This window comes from Artibeus jamaicensis, unplaced genomic scaffold (genome assembly GCF_021234435.1).
Source record: "Artibeus jamaicensis isolate MK-2021 breed Jamaican fruit bat unplaced genomic scaffold, CSHL_Jam_final contig_3176, whole genome shotgun sequence".
Taxonomy (NCBI): Eukaryota; Metazoa; Chordata; class Mammalia; order Chiroptera; family Phyllostomidae; genus Artibeus; species Artibeus jamaicensis.
In genome coordinates, this window is record NW_026521740.1 from 5,962,660 (window position 1) to 5,984,245 (window position 21,586).

Here is a 21,586-nt window from a genome sequence, read left to right on the forward strand (position 1 = left end):
CAAGTGAAAACACATAAGGCAGAACAAGAGCTAATTTTCTTACAAAACGAAGACCTCTTACAAATCAGTCAGAAAAGGATTACTAATCTTTTTCCTAAAACATGAACAGAAAACATGAATAGGCAAGTTGAAGGTAAAGAAATACAGAACATAAAAACACTTTTAGTTTTTTCTCTTTTGCATATTTAAATATGCAGTTTTAAAAAGTGGATCTAAAAATTATTAAATTTAATAATGACTAACAGGGAGACAGTTGGGGGCTCATTAGAAGTGGCAAGTGGGCAGCTGAGTGATGTACATGGTAACTGTGGTTTGAGAGCCAACCAGCAAAGGTTCCAGGAGAAAATTAACCCTTACAGAAGTGATTTGAGTGACTGTTTTCTCAGCTTTTTCAAGGGTGATTTGTAGCTAGTACATTCTTGCTGCATCGGTAATAATTTAATTCATTATGTACAATGGATGCCTTAGGGCATTAGCAATCCTTTTTGGAAGGCTTGGCTAATAAGACTGGATAAAAGGAAGTCCATTCAATAGACTTAGCAGCAGAAATCCAAGAAGAATCTTTTAACAATTTTATAAAGAGGATAAGAGAAAATATTTTAGGGGCCAAGAGGAAGTTGGAGAATGAAATGTGCTCAACATTCATCCCTATTACAGGTTAGTTTTCAGGACTTTACATGGGTCTTACTAATGCACTTACAAATTCCACATGCAAACATTAAAGTAAATGATGCATAAAAATGTAGAATTTAAGTTTTGATTATTTCAGTAAGTAAAACATTTATGATATAGCAGGAAAATAATTAGTCTTCACCATGCTGTTTATAATCCTGTGTATTTTATTTCCAGGGAACCTTTTATTATTTTGTCAGGAGGTTTGTCATATGATACTGTAGGAAGAAGACCTTGCTTAACAGTTATGCACGGGAAAAGTACTGCTGTGCTAGAAATGGACTACTCAATTGTTGATTTCCTAACGTTATGTGAAACACCATACCCAAATGGTAAGCTTTGCATCTTTAAAGCTCATTTTCTCCAGATATCTATATTCAGAACTAAGGCCTATATGTTATCTTAGTAGTTTCCTTAATGTATTGTGCTCATTCTTCTGGGAAGAGATGCTGCCTTTATAACTTTGCAAATTTTATTTCAGAAGTTAATTCTGTTGTATCACCTGTTAGTAGTAAGTGCCTTTGTAAGATAAACAAAACTACCCACATTAGGAAAAATGAGGAAAGGCTTAGGAACCTCTGGGACAACTTTAAACCTTCCAATATCTGAATCATAGGGGTGCCAGAAGGAGAAGAGAAAGAGCAAGAAGTTGAAAACTTTGTTAATAATGAAGAAGAACTTCCCTAATCTGGCAAAGGAAATAGACTTCCAGGAAGTCCAGGAAGCTCAGAAAGTCCCAAAGAAGTTGGACTCAAGGAAGCACACACCAAGGAATGTCATAATCGCATTACCCAAGATTAACGATAAGGAGAGGATCTTAATGGCAGCAAGAGAAAAGGAGAGAGTTACTTACAAAGGAGTTCCCATAAGACTGTCAGCTAATTTCTTAAAAAACCTTACAGGCAAGAAGGGGCTGAGAAGAAATCTTCAAAGTCATGAAAGGCAAGGACCTACATCCAAGATTACTCTATCCAGCAAAGCTGTCATTTAGAATGGAAGGGCAGATCAAGTACTTCTCAGATAAGGTCAAAGTTAAAGTAGTTCATCATAACCAAATCCTTATTATATGAAATGTTAACGGGACTTATTTAAGTTCCTTTAAGAAGGGACTTAGATAAAAGAAGATGATCAAAATATGAACAGTAGAATGACAAACTCACAACTATCAACAACCAAACCTAAAAAATGAAACAAACTAAGCAAAGAACTAGAACAGGAACAGAATCACAGTAATGGAGATCACGTAGAGGGTTATCAGTGGGGTGAGGGAGAGGGGTGAATGGGGAAAAGGGTACAGGGAATAAGAAGCATAAATGGTAGGTACAATATAGGCAGGGGGAGGATAAGAGTAGTATAGGAAATGTAGAAGCCAAAGAACTTATATGTATGACACATGCACATGAACTAAAGGGGGGGAATGCAGGTGGGAGGCAGTGTGTGGGGCAGAGGGGAATTAAGGGGGGGGAATGTGACAACCATAATAGCATAATCAATAAAATATTTTTTAAAATAGAAAAGAAACATTTTAATATTCTGTAAAATACTAGTACACTGGTCAAGGTTCTACAGAAAAGCTCAAAGCATTGGAGACAGGTATAAATACAGACAGAGAATTTGGAGTATTGGTTCATGTAATTGTGGAAGCTGGTAAGTCTAACATTTATAGAGCAGACCTGCAGGCTGAGAATTCAGGAAAGCACAAATGCTGCAGTCTTGAGTCTGAAGGCAGAATTGTTTTGTTTTTCTCCTGGAAGCTTTGTTTTTTTGTTCAGGCCTTCAACTGACTAGATGAGGTCCAGCCACATTATTGAGGATAATCTTCTTGGAGTCTACTGATGTACATGTTAATCACATCTAAATAAAATAGTTTCACAGCAACATCTAGACTAATGTTTGACCAAACCAGTGAGCACCACAGGGAAGACAAGTTGACACATAAAATTAACCATCACAGCTTGCATAAGATTTAGGGGAATTTAAATCTGGATCTTTTTTACTTCATTTGAAGCTAGTTGAGATGTAACGGTGCAATGCATTTAATAGTTAGCAGGCACATACAAAGTATCCAAGATAAACACTATGTAATATTAAAATAGTACTCCACTGGGTTTCTAACATATCCAATAATGAGAGTTCTTATGTGTATTTGGATTTAAATTTTGAGTTTGTTGGCCATGTGCTGCCTTTTAATTTGCAATACCATAGAAGTCACAGGCTTTTTGTCTTGCTCACTATTACAAAACTGAAATAATTTTGTATAGGTTATTATACAGATTTATTGCATTTAGAAAATACTACCTTAAATTACATTAAATACAAGATGATTCTAAATTTGTGAGAAAATGGAACAAAATAAAAACCCACAAAATATATATAATTTGCTGCCTTCTTTAATATTTATTTAATATTTTTCTTTCTGCATATGTAAAACTATTTGTGTATTGTTTTCTTATTCCAGATTTTCAGGAACCATATGCTGTAGTTGTTCTTCTAGAAAAGGATTTAGTACTTATAGACCTTGCACAAAATGGGTAAGAAATAAAATTTGACAAGCAAGTGTTTTAGTATGTGATAAAAAAAGATTTTTGTAGCATTCATTTTTGAAAACACTACATTTAATATCTATAACCTTGGCCTCTTTTTATAACTCCAGGTGCACATTTCTACCTACCAAATTTCTCTAGTAGCTGATCATACAGAGTTTCTATTTTTTAAGTCAAAATTTGTTGGATTTCTGAGATTTCGTGATTCAGTCTAATGCTCGGGTACCCTGGGGGACATTGAGTCACCATGTGCAGCATTGACTCCATCACACAGTGTACCTCCAGATAAGCTCTCGTGGTTTCTGCAGCCGTACTCACTGCTGGTGGCAGTGTGTCACGGATGCCACGCCAGGTTGATTTGAGAGACACACAGCACCAGTCTTGTCACTCTGCTCTTCAAACCACAGTGGTTCCATCTTGTTTGATGTAAAAGTGCGTTGGCCTGCTTGCTGTCATACACGGTTGGAATGCAGGCTACCTCTCCAACCTGGTTTTTCACTGTCTTCTTGCAGGTGCCATTCCCTAGAAAACGGAGCTGGGTGTTACACAAATGTCACTCTTCCGTGCCTTTCTAACATAGTTTCCAGTAGCTGAAACACTCTGCTTGCTACCAAAATCTGTGTAACTTTCAAAATTAGCCTTCCTTTTCTCCTAATTTTTTTTCTATTCTCTCTTAACCAGATGTATCATATCTAACCTGTAATTCCCACCATAACTTTTTCAACTTTTTGTGTTTTCCATATTCTGCTTTTTCTGACATAGGTACTATGTTTAGTTATAAGTTCTTTGAATAGAAGAACATTGTATCATCTATTTGTATCTCTTGAGAGATAATCATTGTTTTTCATGGAGTTTACCCATTCAGTACTTCAGTATTTCTCAACTGGGGGCAATTTTGTCCTCCAAGAGCTAATTGGCTTTCTGCATAGACACTTTATTGAGGGGAGGGGGGTGATCCTGCCATCTAGTGGTAGAGAACAGAAATGTTGCTAACCATCCACAGTACCTACTCCCTCACAAAGAATGATCTGATCCAAAATGTACACAGTACTGAGACTGGGAAACGCTGAAGTGTAAGTGAAGTGTATTATTTCTCTCATTTTAAGGCATTCCTAAATTCACATCAACTTAGTTACTTGCTGGCTATAATAATCAATTGGGGTTTTTTTTGGGGGGGGGTAGTAACAATATCATTGCGGAATAAAGGAATTTAAAACATTATTTTCTAAATAACTGTCCTAGAATAACTTATTCTTAATATGGTTTTATTTTTTTATTTAGATAAGTTTAAAAAGTGGTATTTTCACATGTGTTCTATACTGGGATATATTTGTTAAAGAAAATATTGTACAAGTAACCTGTGAGTGTAACCTGGTGTGAGTGTAACCTATTGTACGAGTAACCTGAGTATCGTACAGGTAACCTGTGAATGTATTGCTGTAATAATGGTAGAATTATTGAACTAAGGATTATATAGTGTGTTTATAAAGAGCTGAAAATCGCCTGCCATTTTTTAATGCACCTGTTGGTTTGTTTGAGTTTTGTCTTCTGTTCTTTTATGTGTGGCTGAGAAGGGAGTGAGGACAGTGGAGTTCATTTTGGAGATCTAGAAAGGACTTTCCTGATATTTTTTTTCTGTTTTTAATTATTGCCAGTAGTAGACTGATCAATACATCTGATTATTTTCAGGTTAGCTAAGTGTGAACTGAATAGACTTTTTTAGCTGGTTTCTGGTTTTCTAGATATTTTTAAGTGATCATTCTTATTTCCATGGGCTTTAAAACCAGGAAAGAAATATCATTGTATTTTAGTTAGAATTTCACTTTAATTTTATGGTTTTTGAAAGCATTTTTTTGCTTTAATATAATTTTATAAATAGAAAATACTTAAGATAGAATTTTATTTAGATTATCACTGAAACAAGAGAGCATTCATAGATCAAATACTGCAATACACATTACACTCATACTGGGGGAAAAGGAGAATTGAAAATTCGTGTTATCGCTACTGGTAAAACAATGAGGTATCTGTTAACTGAGAATCTTATGACTTAATGGTTCACAGCACAGTTTAAATTGTGCTGCTTCTTGCTGTTGGCGTGCCTTTGGCACATTGCTCTAAGTCTTCATTCTTCAGTCAAATGCCTACATCATAAGTTTGGTGCAAGAATAAATTAGTTAACTATATATAAATCACTATTCCAGTGTGTGGTATATATATGGTATGTAGTACCAACTGCATCTTTTCTGTTTACTATTCTAATTGAGCAACTGTCATTATAAAAGACATCATTTTATACATATATGCATGTTAATTTATTAAACCTGCTAGATGTAGGTAACTTCAAAAATTCTGTAGAAAGAACATAGTAAGTTAAAATATAAATTTAGATAAAATGTGGACCTTCAAAGGATATTGACTTTTAGTTAAACTAAAACTTTCTATACTCTAAAGCTATTATTTTAAGTTTTCATTGCACTAATTATAGGTAATAATTCGTTAATGACTATTTTCTTTTCTTGCTGTTAAAGCTACCCTATATTTGAAAACCCCTACCCTTTGAGTATACACGAGTCCCCTGTCACATGCTGCGAGTATTTTGCTGATTGTCCTGTGGACCTCATTCCCGCACTTTACTCTGTTGGAGTCAGACAGAAACGGCAAGGTTACAGCAAAAAGGTATTGAACACGAGTCTGATTATTAAAGTTACGTGAACACGTCAACATATTGTATCTGTCGCCGTGAAGTGTTTGATAACACTGAATCCTTTCCTAGAGAAAATAGATGGAAAAATCCTTTTTGGAAGTGAAGTACGTTGTTTGCTCTTGCCATAGATATACATAAAGATGCACGATATGTTTGGAAGTTGCTCTATACCATAATCTTTTCTTTCAGGAATGGCCCATCAATGGAGGTAATTGGGGTTTGGGTGCTCAGAGTTACCCAGAAATAATTATTACAGGGTAAGTAAAAGTCTGTTTCACCAAGTTAATCAGTAATAGCTAAATATAATTAAGACTCCATAGCATTAATTAATTGGGCAGATAGTGCTTTCCTTTATGCTGAAACATAATAAGAAATAAATTGTTGTCTGTAAACTGATAATTTGCCCTAAATTTTATCTTTTTCCTTATTTTGGTGACTGTCTTTTTAAATAACAATATACTTCAAAGAAACTAAAAATGTAAACATTTTTAATAACAGTCTTAATTCATTTGCTTTTCATAGGCATGCTGATGGGTCCGTTAAGTTCTGGGATGCTTCTGCAAGTAAGTATTTTGAGTACTATTATTAATTAATGTTGTATGTTATAGGATAATTGCTTTTATATAGCCTGTATTATAATAATTGCATCACCAACCTGCATTATAATAATTGCACCAAAATTTCAGTTTGAAATTTGGAGGCATAAATATAATACCTGTTAATCAAGTATGTGAATTTAGGATTTTTAATAGATTAAAGATATTCTTCAGGCTATTCATGGGTACTTCTCAATAGAAGTACTCAAATCTTTTCTTCAAAATTTCTTCAAACCTTCTTTTCCTAATTCAGAAATGGGAGAAGCAGGCATATGTTTCAAATCAACAAAATTTGTATAATTTTAATGCCTGGTTCTAAACATATACCCCCAAATTTGTATTGTCTTCTTGAAATATTTATAGTGGTTATGTAATGGCAAAAAAGGAAAGAATGCTTCGAATGGCTAATGTTTGTAAAACATACATAGCAGGCACTCAGAATTCAGTTAATGCAGGATATATTTCATCTTCTAGAGGATGAAATAGCATTGTCGTCTTCTATAGAGAAAATATTAGAAAATCATATTAGGAAGAAAATGTCATTTATTATTTTTATTCATTTTTACAACATTTTTTATTACTCATTTTTTCAGGTTATCTAAATTCATCATGATGATGACTTTTTTAAATGAATACAGTGAATAATGGGTATACTTTTTTTTGGTCATTGAGTACAATGGTTGCATTATCTAAAAGTATAACAGAAAAATGTAGACCTAGGAATAAAAATACGGTTCAAATAAACGTAGACTATTTTCTTACATAGTATAACCAATTAAATATTACCTTAAATTGGTACTTTGTATTAAATTACCTAATATTTAATACCTAATAATTAAATATTACCTTATATTGGTACTTTTGTATTAAATTACCTAATATATATCTTTTATCTAGTAACTCTTCAAGTACTGTATAAACTAAAGACAGCTAAAGTATTTGAAAAGTCAAGAAGTAAAGACGACAAGCCGAACACAGAGATTGTAGATGAAGATCCCTATGCCATTCAGATCATCTCCTGGTGTCCAGAGAGTAGAATGCTCTGCATAGCTGGGGTGTCAGCTCATGTCATTATTTACAGATTCAGCAAACAAGAAGTTATTACAGAAGTCATTCCGGTAATGGTCTTGTGGTTGTTTCAATGTCAGATTTCTGATGTTTTAAAATTTTTGAATTATTTAGAAGATTATTTGCAGCCAGTTTTGTCTAGAATTTTTTAAATCACCTCAGCATTTACATTGCCATTTATCTTGTTTTGAAAAATGCCATGTGTTTATGTATATCTTACTGAACATGTGAATCCTTAAATACTTTGTTTCCTTTAAACAAAGCTAAGCTGAATATGAGCATACTCTAGTTTGGTATTAACAAACTGCCGTAAATTCTAAAACTGTAATGTGTGTTTGGGTGTGAGTGTGTATGTACTTGCACACATACACATTGTTTTTCAAAAGCTGAGTCAGACTTTTTTTGTGTGTCTAAATCCTTATCTTTAGAAATCTTGCTAATTTTTACCTTTAAAAATGTTCTTTCCCCTAACATATACATGTGTGTATAAACTGCAAAGAAGTGAATCGTATTTATTGGGAGTAAAGAAGCTCTTATTTTTCCAACAGATGCTTGAAGTTCGATTGTTGTATGAGATAAATGATGTGGAGTCCCCGGAGGGTGAACAGGCACCGCCCCTGCCAACACCAGTGGGGGGCGCCAATCCTCAGCCCATCCCTCCTCAGTCTCATCCTTCCACCAGTAGCAGTTCCTCCGATGGCCTTCGGGATAATGTCCCTTGTTTAAAGTAAGTTAGTAAACAGTACAGATGTTTTGGAAATTACCTTTTAATTTAGATAAGTTGTGTGTCTTAATAAGCTATGGTAACATTTTTCCATGATGGAGTAAAATGGCATAAGAACAGCTCTGTCTGTTTTGCTCTAATTGATCCAATTTCTATTTCTGTGGCGTCAAGAGGAACAGGATTGTGTTCTGTGATTTTATCCCTGAAGTATGAAGATTTGATCCTTAAACAGTGAACTAGCATGGATCTTTCTTCTGTATCTACAGCTCCATCTTCTAAACCACTGATCGTTTTTAGTCTGGATTTGTGTGTGGATGAAATGTATATTTAGACTGCTTTCTACCATTCTAAAAATTGTGTTTATTCAGTCTTTTGAGATTTGGTTGTTTTGTAATCATTTACTTGTCTTTTTTTTTTTTTTTTGGATCTTCTCTAGCACCACAGTATCATTATTTAAATGCCTTTATTATAGCATTCCAAATTTGGATACATTTTGCTTTCATATAGGAATAAATTGGATAAAGTTTTCTTTTTTCTGTCCAATTTATATTATTTAATAGTTAATTTTATCCAAGGGTGTGGGCCTTAAATATGTCAGAGAAACAAAACAATGAGGGAAGAGTTAAAAATCAATCAATAGTTCTATGAAGAGTGTGATTAAAAGTACTATATATTTATGGAGAAGACAGTTAAGGTAATAAACTGAACAGTGGTTATGGAAAATGTCACAGATTCCTTTACAAGAGTGTTGACAGGGGACAAAAGCCAAACTGTGGCAGATTCAAGGTAGAGAGGGTAGTAAGAGGGAAATCTGCATTTGTTAAAGAATTATGCTTTGTACTGCTTGGCTTGCAAATCTGTTAGAATCTCTTCTCTTGGTGGATAGTAGTTGAACAGTTGCTGTGGAGAATGTCTGTATAATAAAAAATGCATTCACCCAGAAAATAAGGCAGGTTTTTTTATATTGCTATTATTTTTAAAGTATAGTGTAACTTAAAAAAATTTTATATGTTTATGTAAATTTGAGATTGTGCATTCTATGTCAGTAGTTTTCAAATGGGGATGATTTTCCTCCTCAGGAACCATTTGGCAATATCTGGAGATATTATTAGTGTCACACCAGCGGAAATGAGGGTGCTACTGGCATCTGGTGCCCGTGGGCAGGGGCAGAGCTGAACATCCTACAGTGCCCGGGGCAGTGCCCGACAGCAAAGAGTTGCCCAGTACAAAATGCCACAGGATGAGAAGCCGATCTTAATGAAAAAGCCCAGGCACTGAAGTTAGGCAACTGCATTTCTCAGAAGGGTCTCGGGTTTCTTTCCTCTCTCCTTCTGTCCCCCTCTGTCGTTCTCTCCTGTGTACACACTCACACCTCCTTTTTGTTATGGTTCTGGCCCATGTGTGGTTAGAATGAGACTTGCACATACAGAGTTCTACTGTATACTCTTCCCTTTGGTTACTTACTCAGTACTACTTCACTTTAAACGTAAATTTGTAAAGTTTCCATTAATACCCTGATGCCAATGTTTATTTTTCCAGATTTTTATTAAATTTAATTTTTATTAGTGTATAAAGTACAATTTTTAGAGGTTTATTTTTGTAGCATACTTTGGTGAGATTTTTGTGTAGAATGCATATATTCATATTCATTAGTGACTTTTCATCACAATTTGAGTTATACTTCATTTTTTCTTTTACTAATCTTCAGGTAAACAATTACTTATTAACTTCACATTGTTTTAAGCCCATTTCTAAAAATCAGAACTATAACCGAATGATGTCACCATCACTAAGACTGAAATTTTTTTTGTTTTTTATACAAAATGCCTTTGTGCCTTACTGATTTCTTTTTTTGAAGAAACATTTTAAAAACAAATGTTTCCCCTATTCCTTTTGCCAATAAAGTTTTATGTTTGTTTTTGCTTAAGTATTTTCATTGTGTTTTTGCAGGACATTTGTCCAAACAGAAATGGTTTTGAAACCACAAAGCCTCCAAACATTATTTTGACATTTAAAAAATGTTTGTATAAACTAAGGAACTTTTTATAAAGGTTCAAACCTTGTCTATAAAATTAAACAAATTGATTTACATATATCCCAAACAATAGAATGATAACTAGAATGTAATCATTGTAGACGTAAAACATAACACCTACTACCCACTCCCCATTCTGTGTTTTTTAAATCTTAGTATTCTGTCATTTCTTGATCCAGTGTCTAACTTTTTATCAGTGTGGATCGTGTGACCAGTTTTGGCTGGCTTATTTTTGCTTAAAAGCTTTTTTAGTTTCTTCATACCAGGTAAAATAATTCTGTAAGTTTTGTGTGTCTTCATCACTTAAGTCTTAAAAGTTCCAATATAGTCATATGTACTTCTAAAATGTTTCTGAGTGGCTGTTGCTGTTCTTGAGAATCTATTCTAATGAGCACATTGAATAAGCCAGAGGGACAGTGGACACTTCGTTGAACCTCACCTAATTCATACAGGGGAAGAATAGTGTATGTACTCAGAGGCTTGGGCTTGCGCTTTATGTGAGCAGAGGCTGTCCCAGGTGGAGATGAATGCTACTCGGTATATCTGTGTCTTGAGATGGAGCTGAGTAGTGGGTATTTCCCTAGGAAAGACCAGAACTTCTGCCTCAGCCAGTGTATGGACAGGTCTGAGTGCACTGCCTGGCAGACGTGACTGTGACTCGGGACCAGGGTACCCTTAGTGACTCACGTTTACCCTGAAATTTGGACAACGTACTGACCTCTTTCTTCTCCAGAGTGGATCTAGCAGATACCTCAGGTGTCATGGTCCTCTTCACTAGGAGTACCAACTAAATGACTCAAAAAGGTTCTGACCCTTGAATTTGGTGTCAGGAGATTCAACTTTGAGTGGTCTGGCTGCTGTTTTCCATACATAGTCACTCTAAGACAGAATCCTCAAGATTGTTGTATATGTTTTATAAGCACAGTTTTTGGAGAGTCTGTGCAATCAAAATGTTCTCACCTTGGGGATTAAGAAGTACAAATAGGTGGTTACAGACTAGCCATGGGGGTGTACAGTACAGTATAGGAAATGGAGCAGCCAAAGAACTTATACACATGAAACATGGACATGAACGAAGTGTGGGGACTGCCAGAGGGAGTGGGGGTGCTGGGAGAAGGGGAGCAGAGGGGAAAAGTGAGGACAACTGCAATAGCATAGTCAATACAATATAATTAGAAAAAACCTAAATAAATGTTCTTACCTTAAAATAAGATATGTTTTTTAGAAAAAGTCACACAAAAATAATTTTTTCATTGTTCCCTCATTCTTTAACTTATGATTTTGGCCAGTTTTTATTTAGTTAAACCATGTTTTTAAGTTTGAAGTGCGCTTTTGTAACTTGCATTGTTTTTCTTCTTCTTAATGCCGGGACTGCGTCTACCCCTTCTTCTCCCCAGCCCTCCCTGTCCTCCCCCCACCGCCCTTCCTGCCCACGTCTCCCTGGCCTCCCCTCCCTCCATTCTACATGTGGAGTTTATTACACAATCTCTTATTTTTTTAAAGATTTTATTTATCTTTAGAGTGGAAGGGAAGGAGAGGGGGAGAGAAATACCAGTGTGTAGTTGCCTCTTGTACATCCCCTGCTGGGAACTGGCCTGCAACCTGCAACCCAAGCATGTGCCCTGACTGGGAATCGAACCGTGGTTGTTGGTTTGCAGGCCTGCGCTCAATCCACTGAGTAACACCAACTAGGGCTGATTTCTTTTTTTTTTTAACTCATGTACACATTTGGTGTCTAGATTAAATGCTTCTAGAGAATAGGATTCTGATTTTTTTACTTTTTAAAATATGTAGTACAATTTCATATACAAAGTTATTTTTTATAGTTATTTATGCATGATTCCGTAATTACATAGGCTAATAAGATATAAAAAGTAACATGTTTCCCTTTATTACAGAGTTAAAAATTCACCGCTCAAACAGTCGCCAGGCTATCAGACAGAACTGGTCATTCAGTTGGTGTGGGTAGGTGGAGAGCCGCCACAGCAGATAACCAGTCTGGCAGTCAACTCCTCGTACGGACTGTAAGTGTAACTTACGTGTTTCTCAGTCTCCTCTTAGTATCTCATCCATTTTTTTATTTTTGAAAATAGGAATGATTATAGTATCATTTCAGAAGTTATGTAACTTTACTTTCAGATCAGATTTAGTGTTTATTTGAACATAATTCTGTTCCAAATAGTTATTCTGTGCATGATTATTTTGCATCCTGGTATTAAGTCAGATGACTCACAGACCAGTGAGTTATTTGACATAAAGGTTTAAAGCCACTATATCCTTTCCTGGATACACTTTCAGCAATAATTTCCTATTATAAACAGGTAAATGGGCATCTAACAATGTCATCCTGGAAGACTGTGTGCTAAGCTCAATCTATACGTGGTCTACCATAGCTGTATAATTTGTTCTTTCTGATTCACAGTTAACTTGTACAAACATAGTAGATTGCACAAACATAGTAATAGTTTAAGGAATTATTCATCTGCAGTACAGGTACACTTATTAATTCATGCCTTCAAGTATATAGTGTTAATTGTACATACTTTTATTATGATGTTTATGTTGTTTTAAAATCAGCATTGTGTTATAGAGAAACCACATGCTAACTGTTGATTCCAGAGCTGTTTCTCTTGTGTGGGCTGCTGTCTCTCTCCTTCCTCGTCTGGCCTGGGGACTCACTCATCCGCTGCTTCTCCTGTGGCTGTTACCACCTTCTCTGCCTACTGCAGTCGAGCACCCAACTAAGACCGCCTGTGGACTCAGATTGTTTTCTTTCATGTCGTTTATGTGCTGTCCCACAGTGTCAGGACGCGGACCTTCTTCTTTTTAATATTTTACTGCCCACAGCCATAAAGGAAACAAACGGAATAAGAAAAAGAAAACATAGGAAGTTTCCAAGGAAATTGCAAGTCAGTTCATCACAGGCCTCATTTGGCTCACAGTTGTATTTTGTTTTGTGTGCTTTTTAAATTTGAACCAGTTGCCAAGATTATTTGATGTGAAAATCCATATTTAGAGTTTTCACTTGAAAAATTGAATTATCTGAACTGCGTCTCTGTTCTCGTTGGCAAAAGTCAGCAGGAACCAAGTTGGCATTTTCCCTCTTTAGCTGTGTTGTGCACTGTGCAGGTCACCATTGCCCTTACCTGCCTGTTTCACTTATTTATATAGCCCCTCTGTACATTTCAGATTTCTACTCCTTGCTTAAGGGATCTTAAAGGAATAAAGTTTATTCATTCATACTTGACCAAAACTGTCTTGAAGATACAGTCCCCCGCCGTCCCAGTGGAAGGGAATACCTTCCCCTGAGAGTCTCAGAATTAGATGTTGCTTAGCCTAGGGAGTTGTGCCTCTGATCAAATCGCAAATCCTATGTCAGATTTTTTAAATGATATTGATTGTAATCATTAATGTCTGCAAAAAATCTACACAGTTCCATGACATGCCATATGTAACCTATATTTTTATGTCTGTGATAGTTTTTTGTTCAGAGAGGAATTTTCTCTAAGACCTATCATGCTTCTCTTTTAGTCTGTTACAGACTACACTATCTTGTAATTATTATCTGTGCTAAAATATTTTCTCTTTCCTATTCCAGGGTAGTTTTTGGCAATTGTAATGGCATTGCGATGGTTGACTACCTCCAGAAAGCAGTCCTCCTCAACCTGGGCACTGTTGAACTGTATGGCTCCAATGACCCTTATCGGAGGGAACCCAGGTCTCCTCGGAAATCTCGACAGCCTTCTGGAGGTAAAAAGAGAAAAATCCCGAGTTATAAGATTTCCGTAAATGCTTAGTTGCTTCTGTGAATGTAAGTACTTCAGATAGGTAAATAGCTTGTGTGATTTAGTCTGATACATGAACTGTCAAAAACTAGGGAAATGTTTGAGCTTCTTTTTTTGTTTTGTTTTGTATTATTATTAGATTTTGCTTTTGTTTTTAATACTCTAGGATTTTATTTAACATTGGGAAAGAATACAAATCAAATTTCTTTATCTAAATCATGACAAGGAAATTTGCTTCACTGTAGAACAAAAGTTTGCTTCAAAGTTTTGTCCCTCTTTTTGTTCAGTGTTGTGAGACCACAATCAATTTTTTAGTGATTTAATTTAAAAAGAATCATTTTCCATGTGCAAAAGTAGATGCAAAAGTGAATTTCAATTCTGTGAAAATTCAGTGTTCTCACATAGCCTGATTCAGTGCAAACCCAGATCCATTCTTTTCATAGAATTCTTTTGTGTTTGCTAAGTGATTAGTGTTCATTTTAAATGTTTTAATACTGATACCTCATGAACACATGTATACTTAGCTGTCTCTACCAGCACTCACCTTTTCCCCCCTTTAACCTCCTGGCTCACACGGAAAATCGCGCTGGATCTCGGGCACAGAGGCCTAAAGTAAAGAGGCCTCCAGCAGTAACAGGCCTGCAGGCTCCAGTCTGCCCTGCAGAGCCAGGGGTTGAGGGGAACCCCGTCTTGGGCTGACTGAACCCATTTGCAGAATGGCGGTGGACACTGGCACACTGGGCAGCTCTGGTCTGTAAACTCAGTCCCCCTGAACTCAAGTTCTGTCTGAGATTATTTTCTCAGCTGCTCTCTGGAGATTATTGGCTAATACCACCTGTGTCACAGTTCCTGAGAGAAGAAAAAGGTGATGGTGTTACTATCTTGTTGGTTGAATTTTCCCCCATTTATTTTTTTTGTATGTGTAATTATTTTGTCACTCGTTGTCTTCAGCAGAAACTGTCCCAGCCATACCATTCTAGTATCTTTGTCTGCTTTTCTCTCCTTCCCTTTTCATTGCTTCACTAAGGTACGCTGATTGTGACTTCTTGCATGTGCGGCTTTACTAGCTTATATTCTGAATCTGTGAAAAAACTCCGTTCTTCTTTTTTAAGTAAGTTATTTCTTCCATGTTAGTAAAATCATGCCATGTTTGTTTTTTGTCTGTAAAATCATTGTTTCTTTTCTCACTTATTTCTTTAAAAGCTTATTAGAACATCATCTGCAATAATATACTCATTACCTAAATTCATCTCATAACATATATAGGAAAACAGCTATTGCAGTGTTTGTAACCCAGTCTAGTTTCTTTATAAATTAAAGAAATTAATATTTAGGGTTAGAAAGTTAGAATATTGTCACGACAGAGAAGAAATTTTGGGGGGCAGACAAATACTTTTTAACAATTTCATCTCAAACCTTATACTTTTTTTAATTCCTAAAATTAATTTCTTTTCTCCTCGATACCTCATTGTAGTTTACAAAAAATTGCTAGAAACTAAATACCTAAATTTATCCAAGGATAAAGACCAATTTTGCAATGTAATTTAAAAAATATTTTTCTTAAATTTTACAGCATTCTACTTTACTCTGTACAAACCCTGTTTTATTCATATTATTATTTGATTCATTTTGTATTGAAGAGTAAGTCCTAATCCTACACTGAAACATCAGTTTTTCTTGATCAGTTTAAGATATTTTTGTATTATGACTGTGCTCACTTTGATAATATTGAGTTATATTTTAAATTAAATGAGTTATTTTAAAATGTGCCTTAACATTAAGAATATTTTTGTCTTCATTTGAAACTATAATTATTTATATTTCAAATAAAATTAAACGTAGAGTAATTGGCACTAAAATTTTTTAAATGAACTATATGTGTCATTTTATCTTATTTTTTTTATCGTATTTATTTATTTATTTATTTATTTATTTATTTATTTAGAGGGGAAGGGAGAGAGAAGGGGAGAGAAGGGGAAACACAGATGTGTGAGAGATATGGGGACTGGTGACCTCTCGCATGCCCCCTCCTGGGAACCTAGCCTGCAACCCAGGCATGTGCCCTGACTGTGAACTGGTGACCCTTCAGTTCACAGGCCTGCGCTCAATCCACTGAGCCATACCAGCCAAGGCAGCACTAAAATTCTTTAATTGCATTGGTGCAAAAATGAGTCTTACTAAAGCATATGTTTTAAAATGTATTCTTGAAGTGTAGCCCAAATACTGTCAAACTGTTATTTTTAGTAGAGAATTTTTGTTACCAATAGATGATTATATACCTTTGTAAGAAGTTGCCACTTATGAAATTAGTTTATATGATAAAACATTATTGTCTAACTGTTTCATAGCTATATTAAAATACAATTGAACTATTGACTAGAATATAGTATCTTCGTAATAACATTTATGAAACTGTCACAGGGACAAGTAGTGATGAAGTGTTTCAACTCCCTATATGTTGCTAGAAGTATTAATTCTAATGTAAGTAAAATGTGTTAATATATGTCTAGTTTTGCTGGCCACTTACTTCTTCCCTCCATGAAGGGCATAAACGGAAAATTTTTGTTCTGAATATAGTTCTAAAACCCAAATAAGATCTTTTTAGCGATGTGAACATGATAGACACATAAGAAAATGTGGTTACTTAGTCTTAGAAGTTGATAATTATAATGTAGGTAATTAGCTGGCCGTATCTAATTCTATCTAGACTTCAGGAAAGGTATTTTCAAAAATTATGGAGAGGTGGCTCAATAATGAAGTTTTGACTCTACAATTGCAGGTACTTTCAAGTGGGTTCAATATTGCCAATAAAATAGAAAAAGAGAAGTAGCTGTGGAGCCTAATAGTACCTACCAGTTAAATTTTTGTGTGTGGGTGTGTGTATTATAGGGAAAAATAATACTGTATAAGAAATATGTGATACAGCCCTGGCTGGTGTAGCTCAGTGGACTGAGCACGGGCCTGTGAACCAAAGAATTGCGGTTCAATTCCCAGTCAGGGCACATGCCTGGGTTGCAGGCCAGTTCCCAGTGTGGGAACACATGAGAGGCAACCACACATTGATGTTTCTCTCTCTCTTTCTCCTTCCCTTCCCCTCTCTCTGAAAATAAATAAATAAAATATTTTTTTAAAAAAAGCAATATGTGATACAATCAAGAGTGAATAAAAATGTTGATAGTTGAATAAGTACTATACTGAATTCAGGCTAATTTCCCCAAAATGTGAAATACAGCAAAATGTTAGTTTACAGTGGAAATACAGTTCAGGAAGGATTAGGACACCATTTTAGGATGATTTGAAATGGTAATTAAAAAACAAAATGTAGAAATAAATGACTTTGTTTCTCAAGTCTCCATTAATAAGAATTATTTTTCTCTCTCAAAAGTATAAAAAATAATAGAAATGAAAGTCTAAGCTAAATTATATAAGTAAGGCAGATCAAGCAATAATAAAAAGATATTGAGAAAATTTGTGAAGAGGATTTGAATAGTACTCCCAATGTAATGAAAGTCAGATGTTTTATAAATCAGTAAATTTGATGTATAAATTATTCAAAATTCTAGAGTGATTTGCTAAGTATCTGATGCCTTATGTGCATATTGACAATAGAGATATCAGTAGGAGTCAGCAGTAAATTACTAGAAGTAAGTTGTAGTGAGATTAATGCTACTTTTTTAATCTGGTAACTAACAGACTGGCCCACGGCAGCCTGTTGACATATTTCCTCAAGTTAGCCACTATTTGGTGAAGAGTTTTCTGATCCTTTTACGACCTAGACAGGTAGAAGTGACCTAAACACCTAGTTTAGTTTGATGATTTCCAGGTTGATTAGACTGAAAGTCAGCAAACTGCTGCTTTTACAAAAATCTGGCTCAGTGCCCATTTTTGCAGATTAGTTTCATGAGAACAGCACCATTTTTATTTGCTTATGTTTTATCATCTGTGGTTGCTTTTGTGCCACAACATTAGAGGGGGGCGGTTGTGACAGTGGCTCCAAAATCCAATCTGGCCCTTCGCAGAAAACGTGTGGCCGTCCCTGGATTAAACCATAGGACCTCCTGGGCCAGTTCATAACCTGATACTTACTTTGATGTAGTGTGGCTCAGTCAGTGAATGTGTTATGTGCACTAACACATGACTGTCTCGTTGAGCATTTTAAACAGTAGATTAAGCCTCCTATTTAAACATTTGAAAAGGAAGGCGTATATCTCTGACAATGACAATCAAGTTTACTATCTCTAGAAGTAGTTATGTGCTTCCCACTGTGTAACATAACCAAAGCACTCAGTGCCTCGGTTTCTTTTGTAAAATGAAGACAAATCTGTCTACCTTACTGGCTGCAGCGGGGATTAAATAAATCAAGCACCGAGAACAATATTTGGCACATAATAAGCACTTAGTAAAGGTTGGTTATTACCAGCTAGCTAATTGGGTTGGGATACATTTGGGCAAAGCGTAGATAACTATATCACTAGGAATATTTGTTGAAGGCAGTCTGGCAGGGTCAGAGAAGATGGATTATAATGCTACAAAAGTCTTTCCCATGTATTCATTCAGTTATTCGACACATTTACTGAGCACATGTGCTCTGCGCTAGTATGGGTAAGAAAATGGACAAAAATCTCTGTCCTCATGGAACTCATTGTACTGGAAAAGATAGACAATTAAATATATACTGGTAAGTAATAGATAGTAAGTTATATAATAGTGCTAAAGGGAAAATAAATGAGGGAGATTTGAAATGTCAGTTACATGGGTGTTACATTTTAAATAGAGTGTCCAGGTGGCTTTCGAGTAAAGGCGTAAAGGAAGTGAGTGAGAGAGCTGTGATCCATGAGGATGTCTGTGGAAAAGAACATTTCGGGCAGAGAGGAGCAAGTACATTCGCTCCAAAGCAGTTTTCCTGGAGAGTTCAAGGTACAGTGAGGAGTAGTGTGGCTAGAGTACAGAGTTGGAGAGGTCAGGAAGTAGGTGAAGGCAGTGGAAATAAAGTCAGAGAGGTATTTCGTGGTCGCGTGCTACATGCTGCCGTCATATGTCATAGGACTGTATACATCAACCAGGCACAGAGGGCTGGACTCTTACCCTGAGTCAGATGGAAGGCATTGAAAGGGTTTTAGCTTATTCAGTAATTTACTACCTAAAGATTAAAGAGTGTCTATCGTATTCTCTAATTTACCTTCCTATATATTTCTTCCTAGAGAAGAAATTGGAATTTTACTATTTTTAAGAAAAGGAATTATATCACAGAGTACATATTTATAGTGTTTAATAGCAATTTACAAAATAGAAAAGGCTTACATTTTCTAAATTAATTATTTTTTTTCAGTATTAGGCCCATTGTAACACTAGAGATCATTATCACTATTATGCTATTTATTTTTTTATTAAGGTATAATTGACATGATGTTAGTTTCAGGTGTACAACATACTGATTTGATATTTGTATACATTGTGAACGATCACCGTAGTGAGTCTAGTTAACATCAGTCATCTTAGAGTTACAAATTATTTTTCTTGTGACTTTTTAAGATCTACTCTCCGAGCAACTTTCAAATATGCAAAGCAGTATTAGTAACTGTAGTCACCCGGCTATACAACACATCTCTGTGACTTATTTTATAACTGCATGTGCCCTTTGACCCCATTCACCCAGTTGTCCCTTCCCCACGCCCCCTCACCTCTGGTGACCACTGCTCTATTTTCAGTATCTCTCAGCTTATTTTTGTTTCTGTTTTGTTCTGTTTTAGTTTTTTTGGTTCACATATAACTGAGATCATAAGGTATTTTATCTTGTTCTTTCATTTACCTCAAGGTCCCTCCATATAGTTGCAAATGGCAACATTTCACTGCTTTTAGTGATATTTCATTTTGTGTGTGTGTGTGTGTGTGTGTGTGTGTGTATGTGTAGGCACACACAACATTTCCTTGGTCCCTGCATTTATCAACAGATATTTAGGTTGTTTAGGTTGTTACCATATATTGCTACCATTTAAAGACTTGCTATCATTTATACAAACAAGTATTTTGTCAGGGATTAAATGCATACCTATAATTGATCTATCATTTTAAAACTATAAAAGCTAGCCTTTTTTTTTTTTTCAGAAACACTGGTTTGATGAATGTTGAAAACTGTCATTCAAAAATTTTCTACCCAATCAAGACAAATGCTATATATTTCAAAATAGAAAATACTTTTTATAATCCCAATTCAGTATTCAGTGTTCTCTTGGAAGTATTACTGTGAGAGTTTTCTTGGAGACTGTAGGCATTGTGACATCATATCTTTTACGAAATGAATGGAAAAGCAGATATGTGCATACGTGCAGGTGCATCTGTGTCAGTGATTTTCAGTCGGTGTGCCACAGGAATTTCTAAAATGTGCAGTGCCCGACTATTTAGTCAGGGGCACTGACTTCCTCCCTTAGGTTGTCAAATTGAAAAATGACAACAGCTAACACAACAAGAACCATCCAGTGTGAATGAATCCAGATTCATTCAGATCAGCAAAAAATACATGTTGTGGTGTGCTGCAGAATTTTACTAATTACTTTATATGTGCCATGAGGTGAGAAAGGTTGAAAATTGCAGGTCTGTGTGATACCTGGCTGTTTCAGAAGCCCAGATGAGTGGCCCTTTGTCTGTCGCCCAACTGCATCAAATTTTTGGTGTGTTTTTTGTAGTTTTTAAAGATTTGCACCCTGGCTGGTGTAGCTCAGTGGATTGAGCATAGGCCTGTGCAGCAAAGGGTTGCCAGTTCAATTCCCAGTCAGGGCACATGCCTGGGTTGCGGGCCAGGTCCCTAGTAGGGGACACATGAGAGGCAACCACACATTGATGTTTCTCTCCCACTCTTTCTCCTTTCCTTCCTTTCCCTCTAAAAATAAAACAAAATATTAAAAAATGAAGAATTTGCAATAATTATTTTTATTTAAACAAGAAATTCATATTCATATTAATTGTTTACTTTCGCGATGTCTTTTAAATTCTTGTCTACAGCATAAAATATCTTGCTGTGTTTTCTCGTGTGAATTTAGGCCATATTATCAAATAGAATAGTTTTATATAATTCACAAAAATATGTAGAAGAGTTTATCTAGAACTTAAAAAAATGTGATTGGATAGTTTTTAAGAGGTATCGTCTTATAAGATAAGTAATGTGCAATATTTTAAAATTACAGATTGGGAGGTACAAAATATTTTTTTAATTATTACTGAAAATATGTAAGAGTGGTGTTTGACACATACACAGGGGAAATCACTTGGAGCTGAGGGTCTCTGCTGTAACAATCACCAAACTTACTACCAATGTTTATTCTCCCTCAGGAGAAATCCAATAGTAACTATATCATGTGCCCTTCAAATTACTGATTTTAAACAAAGTTTTGCCTCAGGACTAGTTTTCCTTGAAGAACAGCAAATTATTTCTTGAAAATTCTGTTTCTTAATTAATGAC

General features: G+C 35.4%; 1 protein-coding gene across 3 annotated transcripts in view; it reads left to right on the forward strand.

Moving 5' to 3' along the window:
• Positions 1-21,586, forward strand: part of STXBP5 (syntaxin binding protein 5) — a 125,113-nt gene that overhangs the window by 75,120 nt on the left and 28,407 nt on the right. For all 3 annotated transcript variants that reach the window (XM_037156812.2, XM_037156813.2, XM_037156814.2), the window contains exons 10-18: positions 850-1,004; positions 3,131-3,203; positions 5,747-5,894; positions 6,112-6,179; positions 6,445-6,485; positions 7,416-7,636; positions 8,135-8,313; positions 12,244-12,369; positions 13,944-14,095. In XM_037156812.2, coding sequence (XP_037012707.2) covers positions 850-1,004; positions 3,131-3,203; positions 5,747-5,894; positions 6,112-6,179; positions 6,445-6,485; positions 7,416-7,636; positions 8,135-8,313; positions 12,244-12,369; positions 13,944-14,095 — 1,163 coding nt within the window. The remainder of the gene's footprint in view (positions 1-849; positions 1,005-3,130; positions 3,204-5,746; positions 5,895-6,111; positions 6,180-6,444; positions 6,486-7,415; positions 7,637-8,134; positions 8,314-12,243; positions 12,370-13,943; positions 14,096-21,586) is intronic.